The following is a 15,574-nucleotide window of genomic DNA, read 5'->3' as shown; positions in this document are numbered from 1 at the left end:
TAAATGATTTTCTTAAAGAGTGTGGTGACTGAACTTTAAGAAGTAGTAAGTGTGTTTTGTCTTGGGTGATGAAATACATTAATGTTTTGACTCCTGACCACTTAAACCTGCTGTATTTCAAGCTTACCTCCTTGGTGGGACCTCCTTTCTCATCTTTTCCATGTGTTCCTTTTCCCATCATCCTCATACCAGTGATCCTTTGTGGTCATTCCTGGATGTCATTGGTTGAAGATTTGAAAGATCGATAACTTTGTTGTCCATTGTCCTGTCTTTGTTTAGGAAATGGGGCGTCACGTTGGCAGATGGAAGCCCACACTGGATGAGGATGCTCGGACCCTCTTTAACTCACACCCCCTTTGGCTTGTGAGCTTTGCCTTTTCACTGTCTTGGTCTTGCTCCCTCCCAGGGTCCGGTGCTTGTTCTTGTATATGATGTTGACATAGCTTGTGTATGAACAGTGCTTGAAGGAACTTAGTTTGGAAAATGTAAGGTTGAAGGAAGATACGTGAGCTTCAACCATCTGAAGGGCCATCACGTGGAAGACAAGAATGACTTATTCTTTGTGACTCCCAAGTAGCTAAATGGAGACAGTGGGGTGGGAATTCGAGGAAGATTCAGTCCCCGGGGAAAGAAAAACTCTCTTCTTATGGTTGTTAGAGATAGAATGAGCTTTCTTGGGGTGACCCTTTGGCAGATATGTGAGGGACTGGATTCAGACATTGGTTGGATTTGGAGTTCAGCTGACAAGCTGAAGTATGAGAAAATTGGGATGACATCCCATGGTTAGAGAGCATCGTCACAGAGTAAGGGCAGCCCTTTTATTTCATTTTTATTTTCTCCTGGAAATGGCATCCTGAGTCTTTGACTCTTGTGTGCTGCATCCACCATCATGTGTTTGCCCCTGTGTGCTCTGCTGGCATGCATCGCTGGCAAGGACCCCGTTCTCTCTGCTGATACTGGCTACCTCTTCTCATTGATAGGCCCCTGGCAGTCATGCCTCTGTTCACAACCTGCTGAATCAGCTTGCCTAGGGCTCAGCTCTCTGCATGTGGCTTGGGAGCTGACGTGCGGACTAGTCCTTCCCAATGCCTGTGATTCCCTGAATCTATGACTCTTGCCTTATTTGGTTTGGGGTCTCAGTGTTTATCTTGACCGAACAGTGGGTCCCGCTGAGGGGATGGATCATGGAACACTCTCACCACTATGCCCTACCTTTTCTTTTTCATTCTGTCCTTCGTAGAATATTGATTTCACAACAGATTCTCAGGAAATGCTTTCTGACCTCCCTGGCTGCACTAAAACTGTCCTGTTTGTCTTCTCCTCCTGGCTTTGTTCTCCTTTTCACCCAATCCAATGTCTCACTGCCACCAGTGAGGCCACTGAGCAATGCTTAGCTCCACGAGAGGCTGTCAGATCGTAAAGGATGCTGCTAATCCCTGTTTGCGTCCGTGCCGTTCCCACGTTTTAATGATGAATTTCTCCCTAAAGGAGAACCAATATATTTCTCATGAGGCCTTTGGAAGTAATTTCTTGCTTTCATTACTAGAAAAAATAAAGTTTTATGGAGCTGCATATTGTAAAATATTTTACTACGTGGAATCTACCCTTCATCATTTAAAACAAAAATAGAACTATATAGGAAAGAAAAGTACAGTGAAACAGTTAAGCGCATTCATTCTTTCTTAAGTGATCTGGACTTAACCTCACCTGCCCAGAGAAAAGCTGGGCTGTGTCCCAAACAGTAGGAGGGAAAAACCAGCCATGCCAGACACCCACAGCAAGTTGATTTCAACCCTCACCCACGTCTTGTCCTGGGAGCAGACAGGACTCAGTCAGCGGCTAGGCTGTGCCTGTCAGGTATGGTCTGTGCTCCTTGCTAAGCCTTTTGTCTTTCTGGACCAAGATCCTTAACCTTTGTCACATCACTGACTTGGAGTGCCTGCTTGATCACCTGGCAGAAGTGACACCAGCTCTGGAGTACCTCAGCCTGCTGGGAAATGTGGCATGTCCCAATGAGCTAGTCAGCCTGGAAAAGGATGAGGAAGACTACAAGAGATACAGGTGAGTATCTAGGGGTTTGAGCGTCGTGTGAGAAGGGAAATATGACATCTTTGGGGAGATAATATTATATTCTGGGGTGCATAGTAGATGTCTGGTAAGTATCAGTGGCCCCTTCATGCTGTATTAAACTTTCCCCCTTGGGTACCCTATAGCCAGGGTCTCCCTTCATTGAGGGTAAACAAGAGTCAAGAAACATGAAAAGATGTTGAGTGGTATAGGACAGGCATTGACAAACTTTTTTGTAAAGGGCTGGATATTAAATATTTTATGCTTTGAAGGTCATATGTTCTCTGTCGCAACTATTCAACTCTTCCATTATAGTGCGTAAGTAGCAGTGAACAGTTGGTAAATGGATGGGCAATGCTGTGTTCCAATAAAACTTTATTTACAAAAACATGCAGCAGGCCAGGTTAGACCCATGAGCTATTTTTTGCTGGCCCCTGCTCCTTGTAGTAAGATCTTCCTGTCTGCTTCTGAGTCACTATTTAGAGAGAGGGTACTTCCCACAAAGGTTTAGGGAGCTTATGTACAATCCCAAGAGGAAATCCTATGAGGCATATGGCTTTGTTCCATAAAGCTATGCCTCCGTGTCCACTAACAATGGGATTTGATGGGCTCCAGGTAGAAATGCTTTTTTTTCTTCTCTCAACTTCTGAACCATCTGCTTTGAAATACCTGATCCAAACTCACTTCTCTTTAGGGAGTCTTTTTGATCTAACCCATTTTACTAAACTCATTTTTCCTCTACACTTGGAATTTTGTATGCTCTTGTTCTTGATTATTGTTTTGTAAATGTTTTGAATGATCTTTTCATATGTGTAGTGTAGCTTTTCTCTCCATTATGATGTGAGCTCTCATTAACACCCCACCTGAATCAATGTGGGAGGGAGGGAGGGAGGAAGGAAGGAAATGTAAGGCAGGTAGGACTACTGGAAAATAAGTTTGGGAGGATCGGGGAGAAAGGATAATGGTTCAAGAGGAACTGGTTCTATTGGGGTTCAGATTTTGAAATCTGTGGTGACCCACGAAGGAATGTAGTTGAGGGCATACATTTTATATAAAGGCAAAGCTGTAAGAAATAGTGAAGGTTATTGAACACTGTATGTTAAAAAAACATACATATACATATACATGTTAGCAAGAGTACAGCAGAAATTCAGCTGTACTTCTTTACTGGGAAGAATTTTGTAGGAATCTTAGACTATTTTTAAGCCGTCTTAGAATAAAGCTCTATCCCTACTTCAAAAGAAATGCACTAAATCTTTTTTCCTCGTGAAGATTTTTATTTGGGATGTGATACTGTCGATTTGAATATGATTTCTGTTAGGAGAAATATGGTTAATATCCAGCGAGTGAATAATTAAAATTTCTAAATCAACCTGTTAAGTTAATCACTTAGAACTTAATTTTCTTCTTTAACGTTACTCTTACCAACTTTGAGTAATTTAACAGCTTGATTTCAGCTACGAAGGGGTCATTTAAAACATTTTATCTTCTGGCAGCAACTTATTATAAGATATATCTTGGAAGGGTCAGGAGGTACAAGAAAGTTCTCTCAGTTAACATTTTTAGTAAACCAGTAATCGTTTGGGAAATTCTCGTTTGTTTTTCGACTTTTTTCTTTAGATTTCTGGTTTTAATGCTTTAAAATTGCCCAATAAATTTTATATATGTACCTATACATGCATGTGTGTATGCACACATTCACACACATTCATTCTTTCATTCACTTATTCATGGACTTATATGTGAAATGAACTGTAGGTGCGTTTTTTTTTTTAGAATGAGAGTAATAGAGTGAGGAGAATCTTCCACTCCACCTTACTCTATTCAGTCTCAAAGAAAAGGTTGTAAAGGAAAAAGAAAAGCTAATACTATTTTTGTTGTTATTGTAACTAGTCGCATTGGAAAAAATACTTAGATCCATGGTGTAAGGGGTCAGATCAAAAGATCTGATATGGAGTCAGTTTTGCCAGTGGGACCTTTAAAATGGGGAGGACAGTTTAGATCAGTGACCCTTAACCAAGGCTATACTTGTGAATTATCCAAGGCGTTTTGATTCATTTAGTGCCAAATGCAACAAAATAGTCAACAGGTGACTTTGATGCTCAGTCAGGAACTGCTGGACTGAGGGACACTTAAAGTCCCTGTCGGCTCTGGTGTTCTGAGATACTGTCCTCCCAAGCAGTTACAGTTCCCCCTTGATCATCTCATACCATTTTATATATTCCATCATGTATATTTCTCTGACTACTTCATATATGTCGACATCCAGAGAATGGCTTCCAGAGAGTCAGGACTGCGTCTTCTTGCCCTTTGAAGCCTTATCAATACTGAAAGTAGCGCTGGCTGTGTAATGGGGACTTGGTAACTGTTAACAGGAGGTGGCTTGAAATTACTGTTCCCTCTGAGAAGCTGAGTACTTGTAGAGAAATGCAGGACCCTTTGGGCACCTTGGCTGCCCACTGCCTATTTAGAATTAGATCCACTTGGATGTCAACAAATGCACTTAACAAGCAAGGAACTATCCTGCAGAATCTACCCAAGTGTTGGTCGCTGGGTCATGATTCTTTAGGGACGGCTTGATTGTAGAACAGCGATCGTTCTCCTGGGCTGGCCTGGGTACCCTCCAAGCACACCTTCCCCACTCCAGGTCTGTTAACCCCTGGCAGCCGTGGAGGGCTGGGGCTGGGGAGGCTGTGTGTTAGTGCACATATGTCAAGGTTGCCATGAGGAGCTGGATTCTAGAGGCCACACACAGCCGAAATCACATCTGGTCAGAACTACCTTAGAAAATCTGTAAGTCACCCACAACGCTGGCAAAATGCTCACCCTCTGAGAGAAACAGGAACTAAGAACAGTGGAGGGAACATTCAATGTGGGCCCATCCAGTTATACATCGACTGCACGGCCTCTGATGCTTGAGTGGAGCGGCAGGCCTGTTCTCTAGCAATTCTAGATTTTTTTATTGCTTTTACTTATTTTTTATTTCTGCTTTAACAAGCACTGTCACCCTTGCATTTGGGTGAGATGAATGGGTGGATGAGGGAGTTCTGTTCAATGGTCTGTCAGCGGCCCTGCTTTGTTCATCCTGGAGTCTGTGCTTCATTTGCCCCTGAGAAAGTTTAGAGTTTCACAGAAGACTTCTGAATCCTGAGTTCCTGTGGCATTTGGGTTTCTACAAAACAGTGTAGCCACCATTTGTTTCCTTTTGGTAAAATATTTTCCTGGCCCTTCATCCCCAAAGCATGAGGTCAGCCTTCCTTCTAGCTGTTACCCAGAGCCTAATAGTAGGGCCTCTATGTAAATTTATGGGACATTTTCACTTGAAAATGGCTTAAAAAATGAATGATATTTCTACAGTTTACTGTTTTTCACTTTAAGTACATTTTCTGACAGTATGTCTTCTATTAATCATTTAAGCAGTAGTAGGAGCCTTAAAGGAGTGTATTCAGAAGCAAGAACCCATGGTTCATTTAGTGCTGTCTAAAAAAATTTCACATTGATTGGCATCCTCTGTGGTTATGTGATGTAATATTTATAATATGTCACCCAGCCATACATCAAAACAAGTATGTCTCTTGTTTCATTTCCGTGAGATATGTTGATTTCAGAGAGGCCAGTCCAGTTTCAGGTCACATGGTGGACAACCACTGGACCAGAAATGGGAAGTGACCAGATTTATGGAGCTATTGGAAATGGACCCACAGTTGCTTCAGTTTCTACTGATGGTTTCCTCCCCCCCCCCCCACATCACCCCTTTTCCTTCCTCACTTACCCCTGTGCACCCATTTGGATTTTCTTGGCACACGTCCCAACAGTAGAATGGGCCCCTTAAATCCGTGAGTGAGCGTGAACATGCTCCCAAGTTGTTGAGCGGTGCCCTGGTCCTGCTGGGGCAGGAACTGAACCGGGCCTGGGGTTTCTCTGTGCCGTCCATCACAGCTCATAGCTGTTAACGTGGTGAGCTGTTATAGCTCACCATGTTATTACAGGCGCTGAAACCTGCCCTTGCTTTGCCATGTATACACAGTGGGCTGCTGTTTTGGAATGAATGTTGAATGGAGGTGCATGTTGAATGGTGGTGCTGGACCTGAAGATCCAGCAGCCTTCAGGACTGGGGCAGGAAAGAATGGGGAAGCCGAGATGAGCCAGGGGGCCACCACTGTACTAAGGTTCCCCTTGGGGCCTCCGGTGGACTTGAATACTGGCCAGACAATAAATCAAGTATGGGGAACTTGGATGCCCAGGACGGTCTATTTCTTGTCTTCCTTTGTCATTCTTTTCTTTCCTCTTACTGCAGGAAAGACAGTAGAGTGGAAATCAATGGTGCACAAGTGCTAGACCTCAGGCATCAAATAAGGGAGTTGGTCTCATGGTCTCTTAGTGCCCCTTCCTCCACTAAATCCTTCTGTCACTAAATCCTTCATTCTCTCCTGCCACTCCAATCTCTGGTTGGCTTCTCCTTCCTCCCTCCTCCTCAGTAGGCCCCTCTGTATTCCTTACAACTTGAAATTATTTAAAACGTGACACCCTTTCTTTGTTGCCTCCCAGGGAGCAGCCCTGGGGCCTGCCCGGTGTCCGTCTCACTCAGCCAAGGGGAGGGAGGGAAGGACCTGCCATCGTCTGCTGGCCGTCTTGGGCTACCAGCATTTCCCAGCCATAGAGGAGCTGTAAAACTTGTGGCTTACATAACCCAGTGAGCATTTTCCAGCTAATCTGCAATCTGGGCTTTGAAGATCACAAGAAAGCAAAGGTCACGGCCCAGAGATCAAAGTGACAGAAGCCCACAGCGTAATTGCTGGTGACCCTCTGTCGAGGGCCTTGGTCTGTCCTGTGGGTGTATTGTTTGCACTGAGACTTCAAACGTGCTGCCGGTGAACGGTGAGGGAAGTCAGCTGGCCTTGGCCGGTCGTCAGGCATTCATTAATGCTGTAGGTGAGCTCACCTCAACTCATTAGACAGCATTGTCATCTCTCCACTCACGGTGTTTGTTCATCCCTCTGTGGTCTTTATTGACTTTTCCTCACGGTTCTCCTTCACCTGGAGATGTGAAGGGGTGGTTAGACAAGGAAATTGGAGTAATAAGAAAGGAGGATATGGATGCATTTATTGTAAATTAACTTGGAGGCACATGGAATTCAAGCCAGCTGAAGCTTAAAAGAGGTGGGGGCAGCATGTAGCCCTTTCCCTTCAGGGCACAGATGGAGAAATGGAGGCTCAGGAAGGTGGCAGAGGCTGAGCCAGGATCACACAGCAAGCGAAGCCCAGAGCCTGGGCTCTTCCCTCTGCCCCGTTAGTCCCCACGCTTTTTGTTGGGAAGACCTCCCTCTTGTCGTTTTGTCCACTCCCCCCCCGCCCCCCAACACTTGAAAACTTTGGTCTCTTCCATAAGCCGCATTTAAGCCGCTGCTGACTTTTCAAAATTCGTCAGAGACGTTTAGGTGTTGATCAGTGCTTTTGATCAGCATGAGGTAAGCAGTGTTAACCAAACTGGGTTGGTATCATCCAGTCCAGAGCAAAGAAGCTTGATGTTTTGTTGGCGCGTCCATGCTTTTCTGTTAAGCTTTGTGAAAGTTTGAGAGCAGTTCATGGATCACCCTTGCTGCCCTCGGGGCCCCCGGGTGGGGCACCAGTCACCAGGTCTCCCCCCTTCCCGGGCATGGGAGCAGGAAGGCAGCAAGAAGCAATAGGAAGAAGCATTGAGTGCTGTAAAAGGAAGGAAGTGGGGAAAATCCCAGTGACGCCACATCCAGTTCCCTCAGGATCTGGAAATGTGGTGTTTCTTGAGTAGAGTCTCCTCAGAGGATGAAACATGCCAGCCAGCCCCAGGAGCAGACACTGGAGATCTGTCTTGGTGTTCCTGTGGCTGTGCAGAGGGCCTGGGGAACAGCCGGATCCCCCGGGGAAGCAGATGTGGGCAGAAGACAAGAGCATCCTCCCTTCCCTTTGAAGTCTAGATGAAAAATGCCAGAGCTTTGGGATTTCGGTAGAGAAAATTGATTTGGGAGCAAACAAGTAAACAAACAAAAAAGCCTTTCTGCTGTTCCTTTTGTCCCCCCTACCAGTTGTAGGTAACCGGTTACTTCCTAAGAGAAGTTCTTTCAGGAAGTGGAGGATCCTCTATGAAAAGAGAGAGAACCCGAAAAGCTCTTTGTGGGGCTCTCACTTTTGGAGAATCTGTTAGCAGACAGAGACAGATGGGTCTTTGAACAACTTCCCAGGGTCCCTGGTCTCCTCTTGATAACCTCACCTTCCGTATCACAGCCAGGAGGGCCCCTGATTTCACTCCCTACCCCTCCCAGCCCTGCGGCTTTCTCCCAGCCACCTTGGGAAGGTCAGGAAAGTTGGCATTGCCCTCTGGAGCAGGGGACCTGAGCCTTAGAACTTAGACAGATCTCTTTTCATTAAGCAGTGCCCTGGCTTAACAAGCAGTTTTATAAATCTGAAGCTGTCTCCGGGTGCTGCAGGATTTATAGACGGGGGTTTCTGCCATAAAGTGGTTTATGATGGCTGCCTTCTGTGTTATTAGTAGCTGTCTCTTCCTTCAACCATTGCTGTTTGATAATAGCTTTAAAACACCCAGAATTACTTACCTGCAAGCCCCATTCCCAATAGCCCCTGTTGACAGTCTGAATAAGTTTACTGCCCTTTTGTTGTACTTTACCTTCAAAACAAACTGATTGAACCATCAATAGCTCGTGGAAGCTGACAGAGGCATGTCATCTGGACTAGCCCTGGTGATTGCAGGTTATCTGGGGGAGTTAACCTTACCGCATTGTTAACTGAAATGTTTTATGTACTGTGCAACTTTAGGATATGGCTGTGATAACCCCAGTAACTAAGTAATACATCACAGTAAAGAGATTTTGGTGCAACAAATAACCCTGGATTAAATTTACAAGGGTTGAGTTGATATTGTAAAAGCCTTCATTCTGTGGCTTCGGGAATCCTCTCTTGTGTTTTTATGGCAAACTTGTATTATACTCAGGATTGAAACTGCAGCTTTTGACACCCTGACATGACCTAGAACAAAGGGAGATAGATCTCCCAAGACCAGAATGGGACAGGCAGGCAGAAAGCCCACTGGACTTACCTCTTGGCAGTAATGTTTGGAGCCAGTTCCAAACCACCAAGGGGCAGGAAGGTCTGGTAGATGTGGCTGCTGTCTGGGCGCTGGGTACCACAGACATTGGAGCAGGACAGACCATTAGCAGAACTGGAAAGGAGACTCTTGGTGGCCTTACCAACCTCATAATTCCAAAACTGTTATTCCTCGTGATGTTATTTTCACTTGCACAGTGGTTCGCAGCAGGCCTAGTAGCATCAGCCTCACCTGGGAACTTATTAGGATGTGAATTTGAGACTTCCTTCCAGATGTAATGAATCACAAACTCTAGGGGTGGGGCCCTGCGATGTGTGTTTCAGCAAGGCATCTGTTGAACTCATGCCCCCTCAACTTTGAGAACAACTGTGCTGGAATATAAGCTCGTTGAGCGTAGAGACCTTGTCTGTTTTGTGCATTACCTTATTCTCAGTACCTAGTGCAGTTCCTGGCAGGTGGTAGCTTCTTAATAATTATTTGTTGGGTGAGTGAATTTGTAAGTAAATGAAAGAAGACATCTCTTAAGAGACGAACTTTGGGCCCTGAGCTGAGTTTCCGACTGATCTATCTGGGACAAGCCTTCCTAGTGCCTCTCAAACATCTTTAAGCATCGACCACCTGGAAACCCCAGGCTGGCCAACAGGATGGGAGTCAAGTCACCTCTAGTTTCAGGGGTGACTGGCAGCCTATTCCATGGGTGTTTCTTTGGTTCTAAAAGAAGAGTGCTCTGAAAACAGCAGCTCTTTGTCATCTAAAATTTTTAACTAGCTTAAAAGCCAGCACTTCTCTCTCTCTCCTTTGATTTCAGGGCTGTGATCCAAAGTGGGGCAAAATGACAACGTGCTGTCTGTTGTCACCGTGGTTCCTGCCAGCCCTGTGAAGACATCTTTCATTCCATCATTAAACACTGGCTGATTTTCTAATACTGATGTTTTCTTCCCCTGAATATTCATCTTTTCCCACCCTACACTTAGTGGGTGTCTTTACTCCTTTGAGCGTCACTCCTGACATATTGTTTCCATCTGTACGTGTCTTTATTTGAAAGAATCTGTTGTCATCAAGACTTTGCTGCTACAAGCAGAAGATGGAAGTTTTTTCTGACACTGACTGAGGCCAGTGGGAGTTCTCCTTGAGGATAGAAAGGTCATTTGGGCCTTTGTAGAGCTTTTCTAATTTAGGGTAAGCTTAGGCTGCATTTGGAGAGGGAAATGCTCAGGGAGAAGCAGGAAAGAAGGTAGTGCATAGTTTGAGGCCAGGAAGGAAGCAGGAAGTAGATCGTCAAATTTCCAGGACCTCAGATGTTGGTGTGGAAGTTTCAGGGGAGGAAAAGGATACACAAGAGAATTTAGAGTATTTTGACTTTAAAAAAGAGTAATATGAAGGCTGTGATCAGAGGCCTCTAAGCTGTTGTCTCTGGCGCCTGAGTGATCAGCTAAATCTTTTACCTGGGCAAGCATATGCGAGGCCATGGGGTGATGTGAGACCACCTGATGAATGGGGAAGCTGGCCTTGGGAACCCAAGGCTTTGCTGAGGAGGGAGGCCTGCTACACACCTCAAGTAACGTGTGTACTGAGAGAAAGCTCAGGGCTTGGGCTGCTTTAGGGCTTGGATCTTTGAAGCCTTCTTGAGATTTCCTGTTCCTCTTTCTTTGTGCTCCCAAAGCTACTTTGTGTATAACCTCAAACTTGGCACTTACCTACGCTGATTTCTAATTTCTTTGGGTGAGTCTTTCTTCCTCATTACACTAAGACCCTCTTTTAAGAGCAGGAACCATGTTGTAATCACCTCTGTATACCTAGGGTCTGGCACGTAGTAGGTGCTTAAGAACTATTTGTGCAACTGAAATGAACTGGTATTTTATGGAGTCCGTTCTAATGCTACTTTCCTAAGTGGTGTGAGGGTGAGGGGAAAAAAAAACAAAACCTGGTCCCTGCCTTCAAAAAGCTTATAGTTTAGGTGAGGACATTAACTGAACACCAGCAAAGCAATTAAAAAACAATAAAATGGGGGCTTCCCTGGTGGCGCAGTGGTTGAGAGTCCGCCTGCTGATGCAGGGGACGCGGGTTCGTGCCCCGGTCCGGGAAGATCCCACACGCCGCGGAGCGGCTGGGCCCGTGAGCCATGGCCGCTGAGCCTGCGCGTCTGGAGCCTGTGCTCCGCAACGGGAGAGGCCACAACAGTGAGAGGCCCGCGTACCGCAAAAATAAATAAATAAAATGTTAAATTGCAGGGTGCTGAAAATGCCTCCTGGGAGTGTTGAGAAGGGAGAAAGCAATGCGGGCTGCGGGTGCAGGAGAAAACTTCCTGCAGTTTGGGATTTGGAAGATGAGTGGGTACGGAGGAGGTTGGGTACAGGGAGAAAAAGTCAGATTCCCATGGAAATGATTTATTGCTCTTGACGTTGGGTCCTCAACTCTTCTTCCTAAGCAGGACAGGGTCTAAACAGTTGCTCCTTTGATCGGTGGAGTATGGGGGCTTGATGGAAAGCATCTGGATTGGTGACTACCATTGAGGAAGGAGACATATAGGCAGGTGTCTGTATCTTTTATATATCCATTTATATGTTTATGTACCTGTCTCCTGGCCAGGCAAGTCTTCTTGTCAACTCCATACACCTGCTTGATAGTTCATCACACAAGAGGTCAGTCATTGGGTTATCCTTGGAGGCCGTAATGGATCCCAAAGACTCTTTCCGGGGGGATGGAGACCATACAGCATTTTGGGGGCTATTAATATCCCCTAGAAACCAACTCTCCTTGTTTCTCCTTGATGGAGATAATCTTCATAGTGCCAGTGTAGAAGTAACTCAGTGATGATGAGAAAAAAGTCCTCAAGACCCCTGTTTGATTCCTCAAGGAGCATTTCTCAGCTATATGTGTTTCTTACTGCTATCCCAAAGTTGTCCAGGTTATTATTATTATCTTGATGGCAAATTAAAGTTTCTTGTCTCAGCTTCAAAATGAAGATTTGCTGTTATCTCAGAGATGAGAATGATCCAGATGACATTAATGGTATGATCAGGTTGTAGGTTATTTTCACTGAGAACTTCTTGTGTAGCAAAGATGTTGGGTCCATTTTTCAGAATGGTAGAAGGTAAGCACATTGATAGGATCTTACTGGCTAATCCAGGTGTGTGTGTGTGTGTGTGTGTGTGTGTGTGTGTGTGTGTGTGTGTGTGTGTATCTACCTTTGAGTCAAGAGCAACCATTGGTGTATATTTTGAAAGTTTAGTTGTGTATCTGTGTAAAATAGAACCATTTGGATTTCCCCAAAGAGTGGTTATTCATTCTTTGTGAAAGAAGAGAGGAGAGGCAGGAACCAAGGTCTAAACTTCTGAAGACCTAATGGTGTAGTTTCCTGCTCATCAGACAAATTGCATGAAAGTTTGAGGCTGTCACCCCAGTCTTCCTGAGTTACCTCTGACTGTTCTCTTCCAGATGCTTTGTTCTGCACAAGCTGCCCAATTTGAAGTTTCTGGATGCTCGTAAAGTAACCAAACAAGAACGAGAGGAAGCTTTGGTCAGAGGGGCGTTCATGAAGGTGGTGAAGCCCAAGGTAAGCCCTCTACTGACTGTTCTTTGCAAGGATTTATGTCTCACCTGTTGGGTACTCTTTGACCCTGGAGGAAGTCCTCCTATGTGTTCAGAATGCAGGAGGGATCTCACACCAGGATTTCATCCATGGATATACTGTTGGCCAAACAAGAAGTAGAACTGGGTATAAACTGGGTCTTCCTGTGACCCAGCCTAGGGGACCTTATTGGAAAGGTGATTTCAGGCAGATGGCTCTTGTACCAATAAAGCAGCATCATACACAGCCCAATGGTGACATTCCTGGGGAGGATTTCGGGCCTCCTGGAAGATGTTTTATTTACAAGGTGGGGCCTCTGCAGGTCTGTAGCTAAAAAAGGAGAAACAGGAAAGCATTGGGCATTTACTGTTTCTCAGGGGGGTAGTATTCCTCTAGTGCCTCAGAGGGGGCCCTTCTTTCTTGGGACCAAAGGGTAGCTGGGGGAGAGTGATTTTCTCTTGTCCACAGGTGAGGGCTCAGTAGCTCTTGGAAATATTGTTGGCAGGCAAGGCGATTTTTTTGACAGTGTGATCTGGGACTGGTGTGTGCTTCCGTCGTGTAGCTCATGGGAATGCTGTTTACTGACCTTTGCTTCGCCAGCAGAGTCTGCTTCGAGGCCATGGGATTGAACGTGGCGTTATCTTAATGACAGCGTTGATGAGGCAGGGGAGATTTGGCTTGGGGTCCTGGATTCAGACACAAGGAGATTCTTAAGGACATGGGCTTGGGAGGAGCTGGGGTCCTTCAGTGAAGCCTGAGGCTGGGGAATGGACTTGATGACCCCTTTGGAGGTCCCTCACTGCCCTGGAGCTCTGTGGCGCTACGGTCACTTCCTGTGGGATCCTAGCTCGTGTGTTGAAAACACTAGCCCAGAAATCCTTGAGGTCTCGTTTGTCCTCACTGATTGACTTTGAGCACTCTGCACACGCATTGGAAGTGATTAAGAGGGAAAGAGGAAAAAACAAACAGAACCAAAACAGAAAAATGAAACCTCTTCCGTCAAGTCGCTCAGCTGGCAGCAGACCTCAGGCCACTTTCTTTCCCTGAATCCACGAGGTGCAACTTATTTCCCGTTATGCTGAATAAAATTGCTAACAGTTGTGGAAATGTATGATATGGAGAGTATAATACTGGCAGATAAATGTATTGTTACCTGTTTCAGCATGTGGGAAGTTGAGTGATTCGCTTCGTAGCTATTAAAGTGTTAACAGTTTTACTAATGGAGGCACTGATTTGATGTATTGCTCATGACTGCCTTTAGTTATTCCAGCTTTTGTCCAAAAGAAATAATTTATTTCTTGGCCTCCTTTTTTTTTTTTTTTTTGGTTAAAAGATTCCAGAGACAGCCCGTGTCACCAAACCAAAGTACGACAAATAGACTGTTTATAGTATCTTGGGTTCCTGACCATCCTGAATTTCTCACCGTCGTGTATACATGCATTTTATAGAATAGATGCTACTTCTCCTGCTCTCATTATCTTTGACATGGAAGCTCTGGAAATCGGAGGGTTCATAAAGATATACCCATCATATTGGGGTGGGGTGTCAGTGTCATCCAGTACTGTTCTAAGGTGTCCAGGTATGTGAGTCCTCACATAATCTTCTAACGTGGAAGGAAGGGAACGTTGGCTTACTGTACAGATGAGATAACTCAGGCCTTGAGACGCTGTTTGGGCTGCTCAAGTCACCAGCTCATCATTGCTAGAGCCCGCGCTTTACCTGTGTGTCTGACTGCAGAGCCTACATTCTTCCACTCCGACCTCTTACCCCTGGAGCACTCATCTCACCATTCTCCCCATGCATCTCTCCGTCCAAACAGAACCTCCGAGGAAGGCCTAAGTGGAGAAAACAGGAAACAGCAGGACTGTTCTGTTGGAGTAGAGATGGGGGGAACTGAAGTCCTCCCCTGCCTCTGAAAGCAGGGAACGACTCCTTAGCATCCAGCAGTAGCTGGTTCCCCGAGTCGTGAGCACCATCATCAGAAACGCTCTTCAAAGCTCCACAGCAGTTTCTGATCAGTTACAGAATGAGCTCACGTTTGTGTGGTGGATGCTACCATCTTTACTAACTGTGTTAAGCTTTGAAAGAGCCATTACTTATTTGGAGAGAGACATAACTACTCTGACAAAGCATGAGGACATTTGGTGGTTGTCCTTTTGTAGAGTTCCATGACTTCCAAGCTGGAGAGGGCTTCAGAACTCACCTGGTCTGTGCTCTTATTTTATGGGTGAAGGAAATGGGAGAGGACGTAGTTCCCTAAGGCCCCACAGTCCCTTGGAGGCAGAACTGGGACCAGAACCCAGACCATCTGGGCTCCCAGTGAAGTGCTGTCTTTACACTGTGATCCTTTAAGTGCACTGGAGGATTTCTCTGTGTTCTGGTTTCATATCAAGCTGTATGCCTCTCATGAATGGCAGGCAGTTCCCTTCTGTCTGCTGTTTGCTGGGCAATGTGCTGGTACTTCTCTTGCAGATAGAAAGAGGCCACATGAGCTCCTTGCTGAATTAATAAATTGGGATTAAAAAGGCTGGTTCTCGCCTGCTCACAGTATGTACAGACATATGTTTGTTCCTTGCAGGTGCGTATATACGCTTTCCATCTCTATGTGTGTGTGTATATACATATGTATATACACACACACACACACACACACACACACACACACACACACACACACACACACACACACACACACACACACACACATATATATATGTACTAGGAGGTATGTGCACACCCGGAGTCGGCTTCTAAGTGGAGAGCAATTTCCGCTCCGTGAATTGCCGACGCTGTGCTGAGCACACTTGGTGAAGACCTATTTTTCATCGCGGACTCGG

At 45.5% G+C, this 15,574-nt stretch overlaps 1 protein-coding gene across 1 annotated transcript in view; it reads left to right on the top strand.

Moving 5' to 3' along the window:
- LRMDA (leucine rich melanocyte differentiation associated) overlaps positions 1–15,574 on the top strand; it is a 1,110,101-nt gene that overhangs the window by 602,406 nt on the left and 492,121 nt on the right. Inside the window, exons 4-5 of the mRNA XM_082853911.1 lie at positions 1,924–2,061; positions 12,605–12,722. Coding sequence (XP_082710037.1) covers positions 1,924–2,061; positions 12,605–12,722 — 256 coding nt within the window. The remainder of the gene's footprint in view (positions 1–1,923; positions 2,062–12,604; positions 12,723–15,574) is intronic.

The sequence above is a fragment of the Leucopleurus acutus genome (genome assembly GCF_964270905.1).
Source record: "Leucopleurus acutus genome assembly, chromosome: 14".
Taxonomy (NCBI): Eukaryota; Metazoa; Chordata; class Mammalia; order Artiodactyla; family Delphinidae; genus Leucopleurus; species Leucopleurus acutus.
The sequence above is the reverse complement of the archived record's forward strand: the minus strand, read 5'-3'. Positions and strand labels throughout refer to the sequence as shown.